The sequence below is a fragment of the Gymnodraco acuticeps genome, unplaced genomic scaffold (genome assembly GCF_902827175.1).
Source record: "Gymnodraco acuticeps unplaced genomic scaffold, fGymAcu1.1, whole genome shotgun sequence".
In the NCBI taxonomy this organism is placed as follows: Eukaryota; Metazoa; Chordata; class Actinopteri; order Perciformes; family Bathydraconidae; genus Gymnodraco; species Gymnodraco acuticeps.
This window is the reverse complement of record NW_022990279.1, coordinates 451,402-463,414: the sequence shown is the minus strand read 5'-3', so window position 1 is coordinate 463,414 and position 12,013 is coordinate 451,402. Positions and strand designations below refer to the sequence as shown.

Here is a 12,013-nt window from a genome sequence, read left to right as displayed (position 1 = left end):
TCCCCTCCTGCTCCCTGGCTAAATGATGCACTGCGTGCTAATAGAACCGTCCTTAGGGCAGCAGAGCGGAAATGGTGGAAATCCAAACACCGTGACGACCTCCTAACCTATCAAGCTCTCCTCTCCTCTTTCTCTGCTTCGATCTCTCAGGCAAAAAGCACTTTCTTTCAAGATAAGATCCAAACTTCCTATTCCAATCCTAAAAAACTATTTTCCATCTTCTCCACCCTCTTGGACCCTCCAAAAGCTCCTCCCCCCTCCTCACTTCTGTCAAGCGACTTTGTTACCCACTTTGAAAAAAAGGTTAATGATATTCGCTCTTCTTTTTCTGACTCACCTTTACTCACCGCTGGGTCACCAGACCTTCCTTCCACCAACACACTAACCTCCTTTTCCCCTCTCTCTCCAAGTGAGGTTCTTACCCTCATTACCTCTGCCCGCCCTACCACCTGTCCTCTGGACCCTATCCCTTCAAACCTCCTTCAGACTATCGCTCCTGATATTCTACCGTTTCTCACCCATTTCATCAACACTTCTCTAACTTCTGGTCACTTTCCAAACAGTCTCAAGGAGGCAAGAGTAAACCCTCTCCTAAAGAAACCCACTCTCAACCCGTCTGATGTTATAAACTACAGGCCTGTCTCTCTCCTCCCGTTCCTGTCTAAATCACTTGAACGCGCTGTCTTTAAACAACTCTCCTGTTATCTCAATCAGAACAACCTTCTGGATCCGCACCAGTCTGGTTTCAAGGCAGGTCACTCCACAGAAACTGCTCTCATTGCTGTCACGGAGGAACTGCACACTGCCAAAACTGCATCCCTCTCCTCTGTCATCATCCTGTTGGACCTGTCTGCTGCATTCGACACGGTGAATCATCAGATCCTCCTTCGCACTCTCCAAAAACTTGGAGTTTCTGGCTCTGCACTTTCCCTCCTCACCTCATACCTGAAAGACCGTACCTACAGGGTGACTTGGAGAGGGTCTGAGTCCGACCCTTGTCAATTAACTACGGGGGTCCCTCAGGGCTCTGTTCTTGGTCCCCTCCTCTTCTCCTTGTACACAAACTCGCTCGGATCAGTCATTAGCCCGCATGGTTTTTCTTACCACTGCTACGCTGACGACACCCAATTAATTCTGTCCTTTCCCCGCTCAGAGACCCAGGTCGTCGCACGCATCTCTGCTTGTCTAGCTGACATCTCTCAGTGGATGTCTGCTCACCACCTCAAGCTCAACCTTGACAAGACTGAGCTGCTCTTCCTCCCGGGAAAAGATTGTCCAACTCTTGACCTGACAATCAACATCGGCACCTCAGTTGTTTCCCCGACTCAGACTGCAAGGAATCTGGGTGTGACCCTAGATAACAACCTGTCCTTCACTGCAAACATCGCTGCTACAACCCGCTGCTGCAGATACACGCTTTACAACATCAGGAAGATACGTCCCCAGCTGACACAGAAAGCGACTCAGGTTCTGGTCCAGGCTCTCGTCATCTCACGCCTAGACTACTGCAACTCCCTCCTGGCTGGTCTACCTGCATGTGCCATCCGACCTCTGCAGCTCATCCAGAATGCAGCGGCTCGTCTGGTTTTCAACCTTCCTAAATTCTCCCATACCACTCCGCTCCTCCGCTCCCTTCACTGGCTTCCGGTAACTGCTAGAATCCACTTCAAGACACTGGTACTTGCTTACCATGCTGCGAATGGATCTGGCCCTTCCTACATCCAGGACATGGTTAAACCGTACACCCCAGCGCGTGCACTACGCTCTGCATCAGCCAAACGACTCGTTGCGCCCTCGCTGCGAGGGGGACCCAAGTTCCCATCGGCGAAAACACGTGGGTTTGCTATCCTGGCTCCAAGATGGTGGAATGAGCTCCCCATTGACATCAGGACGGCAGATAGCTTGCACATCTTCCGGCGCAAACTGAAAACTCATCTCTTTCGACTCCACTTCGAGCGTTAGAACGATTAACGAAGCACTTTTATACCAATAAAGGACTGGATTACCTAAAGCCAGTTGAGTAGCACTTGAAATGTTTGGCTCTATGAAACCTGATATACTTATATGATTCTGTTTTCTTCAAGGTTGTGTCTTCCTGGTCGAATGTACTTATTGTAAGTCGCTTTGGACAAAAGCGTCAGCTAAATGCAATGTAATGTAATGTAATGTAAAAAAGCACAACTTTTGAAAGAAGAACATCCATAACATTAATCTGTTTGCACCTTACAAATTATTTATCTAATATATCAAATTCCAATTACTTGTAAATAGACTCTCCTTGCACTATTTCTATTCTATTTTACAGGGGTCTTTACGGGGTCTTAAAAAGTATTAAAAGTTGATAAATCAATTTAGCGAAAATCAAGGCTATTAAAAAGTATTAAACGGCATTTTCCAAGGTGTTACATTTTGTAGCTTGTTTTCATTAAGTATATAAATGGTCCAAATAGGTTGTGTTCTACAGTCTGCCTGAATGTAATCATGGCGTAGGTGTGTAGTGTGATGCTGTGTAGTTTATTGATGGCATCCCGTTGGGTTTGACGTCATCTGAACAGGACATCGCACGCTCACTGCTTGATAGCGTGCGAAGCTCCGTTTACGCCGGTTGTTAAACAACATCGTTATGGGGAAATGCAAGTCTGCGTCCAAATGGTTGAAAGATACGGAGGAAGGACAATCAATACTGTATATAGTCAATGTGAGGTGAAGTGTGTCACCAAGGTAACCGGTTAGAACTCAAAGTGGCGATGAGGTCTTAAAATGTATGGAAAGGGTCCAAAGATCCAAAAACACTTAAAGTTCCAAAAATACTTCAAGTTCCAAAAATACTTAAAGTTCCAAAAATACTTAAAGATCCAAAAATACCGTAAATTCCAAAAATACTTAAAGTTCCAAAAATACTTAAAGTTCCAAAAATACCGTAAATTCCAAAAATACATAAAGTTCCAAAAATACTTAAAGTTCCAAATATACTTAAAGTTCCAAAAATACTTAAAGTTCCAAAAATACTTAAAGATCCAAAAATACTTAAAGATCCAAAAATACTTAAAGATCCAAAAATACCGTAAATTCCAAAAATACATAAAGTTCCAAAAATACTTAAAGTTCCAAAAACACTTAAAGTTCCAAAAACACTTAAAGTTCCAAAAATACTTAAAGTTCCAAAAATACTTAAAGATCCAAAAATACCGTAAATTCCAAAAATACTTAAAGTTCCAAAAATACCGAAAATGGTTGGAAGATAAGGAGGAAGGACAATCAATACTGTATATAGTCAATGTGAGGTAAAGTGTGTCGCCAAGGTAACCGGTTACAACTCAAAGTGGCGATGAGGTCTTAAAATGTATGGAAAGGGTCTTAAAAGGTATTACATTTGACTTCAGGATTCCTGCATATACCCTGTTTTATTTACTTGCACTATTATCTGTTGTATTGTGTTAAACTGTTGGAGGAGCCTGTGACCTAAGATTTTCATTGACATATCTACAGTGTAGATATTTACAAATGACAATAAAAGCCTTGAATCTTGAATTGAATCTAAGAAAACAATATCATGAAATAACAAAGAAAGATGTTATCCTCTCTTTTCCTTCTGGTTCCTCTGCAGATGAGCGTGAGGGTCAGATGAGCCACGTCTCCTCTCTGGACAGTCTGAACGGGAGGCGAACCAGCAGCGAATCGGGGAAAGATCCAGAGGTTTCGGGGGGTCTGAGCATCCCCTCGGACTCTGCCGGTCCCCGGGTCAGTCCGGAGAGACGGGGGTCCGGACCGGGACCTGCCGTGGTGGCCCGGAGGAAAAGTTCCGAGACCAAAGAGCCCAGAGCCGGGTCCTGGCAGGAGAGGAGGTCCTGCAGCTCGCTGTCTGAAGCTCAAGAGAGTTCCACCAGCAACGGCTGCTCCAACAGGTCAGAGAGAGAAGCAAACAGTGTTGTGAAAATACTGAACGTACTCTTCCAATCTGAGAGCAACATGATAACAAAGGTATCCCAACTGTAGCTGAGAACATGACAGGATGTGTGATTACCTAGAAGAGCATCAGGACTGTTTGAGGCATATGATAGCTATGTGATTAACATGATGATTCAGCCTCTATGGAGATAGACATATGACAAGCATGCTCATTTCTGACGTGGAGCTAATCTGAAGTAAACATTGAATACTGCTTTCTATTCCTCCATCTTGTGACTGTGTGACTCCCTCTCTTGGATATCAGCATGTGAAGGACACTGTTCAGGAACTAGTTGATGCTCTGTACTGTATGTGATGACTACTTCCATTCTGGAGAGGATCACAGATACATGGATCCTGAGGTTGAAGCTCAAGCCGGGGACCAGTTAGATTTTTCGTACAGGAACCAATGCTTTACCCTGTTAGCTCTTATACTGTGATCCCTTGCAACATTGTGTGCAAGAAAGTACCATTTAGCTCCATTACATTGGAGAGAAGGCAAAACATCTCTACAACCGATATCTCACTCTCTGACAGTTTCCATCTGTTTGTCTTGTCTCCACAGTGCGGACGAGGAAGATCAAACTGCGCCTGAGAAATGTGTCGAGACGAACGGAGTCGATCACGCTGAACCCGGACAGGAAGAAGTCCTGAAGGACAACGGCAGCTCCGAGTGTTAGGCTGGACTCTGAGAATCCCGGGCTTGTTTCTGTTACCTGATCCATCACTGGCTCTGATTGGCTGACGTGAGAACGACGTCATCGATATCCACTCTCTGATCAGAAGGGTTTAAAGTGCGGTCGCTCGTTTGCCTTTTTTGTTTATCGCCGTCAGAACAAGAGGGGGAAACTTTGTCGTACTTTTTTTGTATTTGTGTTTTTTTCAGAAGTATACTTATAATACCAGGTTACTCTGTTAACGAACATGTAGCTAATTTATTGAACACGTTTGAGCTTTTTCTAAATCTATTTCCTGAAGCTTTATGTTGAAAAAGCTGATTATTAAACGCAGATAAACTGTTCAGAACATGCTTGTTGTGAACGCAGCCTCACATTTCTAGCCATTGTAGAAGCCCTACCTCCTTAAAAACAACACACCTGTCACTCGTCAGCAGTTTAGAGATGAATTGAATAAAGTGTGGGTCAGTGCAGGTACTGTAACAATGATAGGAACGTTTTTGAGAGATACAATAGTCCTTAACCTCGTAGAAACACAGAAGAGTGCCTGCAAAAACTTGTGTCCATCAAAACGTCATGCTATTTTTAGAGTAAATAAATGATAGAAGACGCTACGCTAACTTTTCAAACAGACAAATAGTTGCAGTCGCAGTGATTGCATTAACTAGAAAACATAATCCGCTGTTTGTTTTCTTGATCACTTCATTGTGCAAGTGACCCCTTGAGGACATCTGGGCTTACAAGGCTTTACTCTCAGCCCATCAACATGCATTAAAAGTTCCTCTCTAAAAGGCACTGTTTACCATCTTAAAAAACGTCTGTGAGCCTTAAAGTGATTGCGATTACACCGTGGCTGGGGAAATTAGTGTGGAGATAATAAAACGATATGTATAACACACTTATCTCGCTGGCCTTAACCGTTATGAGCATAAAAACCTTCATGAATTTCTAGTAGAAAACCTTAATTTTCACCACCATCACCGACTGCTTACCCCCGTGTCTCAGAGTAGCTGATTGGCCCCCCCCCCCCCATTTGAAACATGTCTATGGATGCCTAAGTCCATGAGTGGGAAATATAATCTACGTACTCGTCCAGTATTGGATCTTCTAAAGTTTCACCATCCCGGAATAAAACAATAACTCTATCTGGTTATTGGGTTATTTTTCAATATTTGGCAGATGGGACCAAAAAGGGAACATTGACTCTGTAAACACGACTCTTAAAGTATGTGGGTCACACTGCAGCTTTTCTAAGTCAAATACTTGGATAAATGGTAGTTTGAAACTCTTTTGCCTTTTTCCATTGAATTATCCAATATTCACCGACTGCTTACCCCCGTGTCTCAGAGTAGCTGATTGGTGGCCAAGGAAAGAGATCTTATTTTATTTTAGGTGGAAAATATGGTCAACAATAAGGAATAAAAGGTTCATTATAGAGATTGCATGTCTTAAGAAAACGTACGGAAACATGCACAAAAATAAAGAATACATCTCAAATGTTTAATGCGGACATTTTGGGATTCTTGTTTGACAAAAACGTTTCTGAAAAAAGCAATTCCATTCTTTGTGTTGATTTTCATATCCTTATACCTTAAGTAGCCTCAAATCCATTCAAATATAACAATGGCTCTTTAATTGAGCTTGCATGGGATCTGTAATCCAATTAGCTAAAGTGTTAAATCATTAAACCTTTTGACAGCTCAATAAAACTGCATGTATAAAAGGTTTACCCATAATAATAATGAGCAAACATTACCTAGTATCGGCGAGGGGCTTTCTACAATGGCTGCTGTCAGGAAGATATTACTCCAGCATTTATGGGTTATTTTCTTTCGAAGGTTTCTGGAAACAAACCTGTGGATCCTGCAGAACTGTACGAGGGAAGCTGCACCTTTTTTTGCACAGGAACTCTTCAACTTGTACAATGACTGCAAACTGCAAAGCTTTTTGTTTTTTTATAATCGATGCAGAAATGATCTGTTCAATATCACTTTGTGTCATCAGAAGGAATGCACTGTACGGTTTAGATCCAGCTCTACAACCTCGTCTTTGACTTCCTCCCATGTGTGAGCGGGCTGCACAAACTGATTCACGGGAGATCAGGTTGCTTTTAGATTCATTGGTGGAAATAGGAACGAGTCCTAAAACCAGGAAGTGAGTCAGCATTTCACCACTTCCTGTTCCCTCGTCTCAGAGCCAATGGGATCTCTCCATAAGATCTAGGAAAATAGCTGGAAATAAGGTCTGTGGTTGAGACACATTGAAGAGACGGATCACGTTTTGTTCTACGACATTAAATCCATCAGCAGTGACCCCACTGGTGATTTCTGAAGACTTCACGTGTCTGAGAAACGATGGTTGTTACCAAGTGGCTGAATAGGACTACAGAAGTTGTGGAGGACGTTGTACGTCATTACGCCGAACACGTAAACACTCCTCTAAGTTAGTTTCTGTTCTGCTTGAAAGCAAGTCCCTGCCTCCTGCAGACTGTTCAAACAAACGCTTCAACTCGTTCCATTTATAATCTGTATGTTTGAATATGGATCTTAAGTTGGCGTGACGTTGAAGTCGTGCTGCTGGACTCGGCTCTAGTTCCTTTATAGCATAACGTTAGCATGTTGCTTCTGGCAGTAGGGTAGACGTGGATATTATCCGGCTGAACAAAACGTGCATTCATCAAACAGCTTCGTTTTCCACAGATCTTATTTTCCAAAATCCTGTGGAGAAATCCTGTTGCTTTTTTGTCGAGGGAACCAGCAGCGTACTTCGGGTCGGCCTACAAAAATACTTCATCACTGCACCGCTCTATATTGGATACATTTACTTAAAGGACGCTTTCCTTCAACCACTGAGGCAGTAACTCTTGTCTAGGGTTAGGACAAACACGACCAAATTCAACAATTCAATAAAAACGTATATATTCCTTAATTACTTTAAAGCATTCATGGTTTCCACCTTAAGATTTAGATAAAGAATCAGTGTCCAAAATGTGCAAAGATACCTAAAGACATGACTTCCATTGGATCTCTTTGGGGCAGTTAATAGATGAGTTTTAAGAGTCAGTTTCAATATTTAAAAAAGTAAATACAGTTCCTTTGACACCTAATTGATGATGCATTTTGATCGGGAACTTTATTTTTAACTGCAGATTCTAACCTCAATGCAATCGATAACTATGTAAATATCAATGAGTAATCCTAACCCTAACCCTCATTATTAATATTAATAGATTGAGTGACATTAACATTGATTATAAGTTCCACGTAACTTGACTTCCTGAGCAAACTGCATCCACTGATGGAGTCCAAAAGTTGTGCCGACTTTGTTCAAGAACTGTTCAAGTCTTAAAGCTCTTGAGATGTCTTGAGTCTTCATTGTGCAGCCCTGACTGTAGTATCAAGGTTTTTAGAGTATCATGAAGTTCCTCTGCTTAGTCCAACTCTTGCTGAGCCTAAACGCAGGGAGGCTGAGTGAAAAACCCAGGAACAACATACTATAAAAACTGTGCAGGAAGAACTGTAGGAAAGCACTTTCTTTCCACTCTCGCTGCTGATGCTCCGTCCAGGTTTCAGCGTGACGACTATCAGGCTTTTTGAGGCGCGAATCAGACAGATGTGGAGAATAAATGTGGGTAATATTTCAGGTTTAGAGGAACAACAGCAATGACAGTAGCACAGCGCTATCAGATCACAGAAGTGTTCACAGGGTTTCAACCAAAAACCAATCTGCAGCAGGCAGCAAAGCGTTTGGGAGAAACGACCAGAAAGCCATTTTTCTATGAATGAGCGAAGGATAAGAGCTGCTTTGAAGGAACCAGGTGCTTGTTTTATTTGTCTACCTCTCCACAAACACCTGCCTCCTTACCTGAATTACATGTTGTGGTGTGTAATGTCCCTCCACCAGAAATGAGATGTCTTCCACACGCCTTCCTCCACTGTATGCACACTCATTGTTTCTGTGCTCGGTCACTCACCGTCACATTTCACCATGCGTTCCTTGACTTTTTTATTTCGTAGGGCTGTACTGTCTATATAGAGCTTTCCTGACACGTGATGCAACATTAGGAACCATTTTTGAAGAGTATGCAATTACATAAGGCACATTTGTATGATGCTTTCACACCTTGTCATTCTTTCTTAAAACACATTTAAAAGTGCATTTTGTTCCGTCCATTAGGTGTATTTTTATTCTAATGCAAAGGACCAGGATTGAAGGAGGCACATTATAAAACCCACAGGCCTGAATCGGATGCATATCGAGGCTTGGGTGGTGTTTTGGGTCCTATTTATTAACCAAGTGGCTACTTAACAAAGGGATTCACTGTATCTGACAGAGTTTGGGTGACTATAGATATTGTGTGTGTTTGGGATATACATGGAGTGGTGTTTTTTAAAACATGAATTTTGATTTTAGCATCACTTGAAATAAATTGAAACTAAAACCAGTGTTGTTTGTCTTTTTTTTTTAAAAAGTTAAATAAACAAAAGCCACTGAAACACCTATACCAGGGGTGGCCAACCAGTCAGAGGTTAAGAGCCACATTTTTTCTATGTTACTGCAAAGAGCCACATCAAACACACAGTCACTGATACCGCTTGTTTCAGTTTTTTGTTTTCTGGAGACAAGATTTCAACCACGTCACTGATGCATTTTTGTGGCATTGGGATGTATATTTTTTAAATCCTCTGGAGCAGAGAGAGGAGCTGTGGATTATTGTTATTGATTAATGCATCAGTGTTTCTTAGGGTCAAAAACACTAAACTCACAACTAAAAATGAAAGCGTTTAGTTTATTTAATAAAAGAGCACATGTTCAATGTGAAACGTGACAGTAGTTATAGATTATTTGCAATTTGGTGCTATATATTTAAAACAAAAATGATATATATTTTGTGGGCGCGGGGCTGCGTTGGAGGGGCGCAGCACCCCTCCAAGACAATGGTAGGGGAAAACACTGGATAGTGTTTAATCAACGATAGATTTCCCCCCCCTCAAAGGTGATTGGTTCACTGCATCGCAGGTATTATTGTGATTGGCTCTTGGGCCACATCAAAATTAGACGCGCTGTCATCCTCTCATACTGACACCTGACACCACACATACGTGGGGAGATGGGGGAGAGCCGGGACGAAAGTAACACGGGACGAAAATAACGGAGCGATTTTATCCGAGCCCAAACAACTTTGACCGGCCAAATTATGTCAGAATCAAGGGCGCTGGAAGCAGGGGGGCCAGGGGGCCATTGGCCCCCCCACTTTACGGCCCTGCCCCACAATTTCGCAGCAGCGGATGCCACGGAACACTGTACACATCCCGTTTCAATAATTCCCCTCTACTCTAAAGTCGCATCTAAAAAGAACGCCATCTGATCTAGCTGTGTATATTTTGTTATTTTTGATTGTTATATTCAATCTCATTAGCTACAGGCATGTTTGAAGCTTGTAAAGGGAAGAACACAGCTCGCCTCTCACTCGCCACTCTGCTCTTCCACAGCGCCGTTTCCCCTCCCTCCGCTGACATTATGAATGTAAGGAACAGTAATCATAGATAACACCGCAGGGTCCGTTACAGTTTGTTTTCATCTGATTTCAAATAAACAAAGTCTTGGCTTTCAGAATATTAAACTTGTTTCGGCAAATTCAGATGATAAATACAGCTTTGAAGCTTGTAACGGCATAATTACTAGCGGAGAACGGAGTAACTTGACGTCACAGCAAGCATAACAACAGCCGGTGTTTCTCCTGAAAGTTTTTCCCGGGAAACAAACGCAAAAATACACAAACACACACACGTATACACACACACACTCGCGAGCTTCCCCCAGACCAGTAATCCAAACGAAAATATATACTTTGATCATTTGCTCCGCTAATAATCAATCAGATCGATCCAGAGAAGAGGAAACTTTAAAGGCCTTTTTCTCAAAATGATGACTCGGTGACAGTCATTATATAATGTGACATATTTTGCTTAATATAGTACAAAAACAATCCTGATATCATTAGAAAGCTAGGAATCTCCTCTTTCCGTAATGTATCTATGCCACAATTTTAGATGCGTATTTAGTTAAACTAATACGTTTGCGCTGTGGACCAACACTATAAATTGACGGGGAAGGGGGTAGCAATAAAGATAACACCATTAAACAGTTACACAACATAACAGAAATAATATCGATAGCAGCATCCCTAGCAACCACCTTGGTAACAATGAAAACGTTGTATAGACACAATTTCCTGAAGTAATCTTCGTAATAACTAGCAAACTAAAGATCATGTGCATCCACTGCACACATAATCTGAAATAACAACTCATATTTCTCGCATCAAATGACATCAAAACGCATTTTAATGGCCAAACTAACTTTAAAATAGGCATTTTACACCGAGAATAAAACGAAGTTTGGCCATGTTTTTTTTTCCGCAGGGAGAAATTTGAAGATCACGTGACATAGCCATTGGAAGTGAATGGTGAAAAAAAAAGTAGGGATCTTACAATTTCAGAGGCGTTTTTGTAGAAATACTACGTCCTACGTTGTGGACCAACGTAGTTATTACACGTTTTTTTGTGAGACTGGGTTGGAGCAGCAGGTCACTTTGCATTAGGTAAAATACAGCAGGCAGACATAACAGGAAGAATATGTACATTTTAATCCAATCAAATAGGACATTGTCACACCATTCAAATGTATCCATGTACATTACAACCAATAACAAAGCTTAGATGTGTTTATTTGTTACGTTGTTTACGTTGTGTGTTACTTTGTTCAGTGTGTGTCAGCCGTTAACCTAGATAGATACACTTGCAAACATGTCAGAAGAACCGGCGCATAAGAAAACAAAATACAGTCAAACTAAGCTGAAATTCAACAACTTGAATGTCACATTCCTGACATCCACACTCCGGAGCCTGGCCCTTCAACCATAGAACCAGCGCAGCCAGATGAACCCCAGCAGCAGCTCTGCGGCCGCAGAGGCTGTCAAAACCGCCGCCGCCGGCATCGTTGAACCGAAACAGGCTGGTTCCGACTGCATGGAGGTTTGTTGTCGGGACATTGTGACGGGCAAATACAAGCTTATTTGGACAAAGAGAAGGTACTTCAATGCAGAATGGTACAAAAACAGAGAGTGGTTAATTATTTGCAAAACCACTAAACGAGCCTTCTGTGAAATATGCAGATTTGCAGCTGTCAAACGGCTTGTAACTTTCTCCAAATGTGGAGATGACAGCTTTGTAAATACCGAGTTAATAACTGGAACTTTTCACAGAGCTTACTTCAGTCAAACACCAGTCAACATTCAGCTTGTCAAACAAGAGCGTAGCAGGAAAAAAGAAGAGATGGAATGAGCAACTGCGCTGTCATATGTGGGGCTGGTCTGTAGCCTATAG

The 12,013-nt window shown here is 42.0% G+C and overlaps 1 protein-coding gene across 2 annotated transcripts in view; it reads left to right on the top strand.

Annotated features, from left to right (window-relative positions):
* shtn3 (shootin 3) overlaps nt 1-9,070 on the top strand; it is a 46,412-nt gene extending 37,342 nt beyond the window's left edge. For both annotated transcript variants that reach the window (XM_034221766.1, XM_034221767.1), the window contains 2 exons: nt 3,608-3,905; nt 4,514-9,070. In XM_034221766.1, the coding sequence (XP_034077657.1) occupies nt 3,608-3,905; nt 4,514-4,628 (413 nt within the window). In that variant the 3' untranslated portion in view covers nt 4,629-9,070. The remainder of the gene's footprint in view (nt 1-3,607; nt 3,906-4,513) is intronic.
* The last annotated feature ends 2,943 nt before the right edge of the window (nt 9,071-12,013 follow it).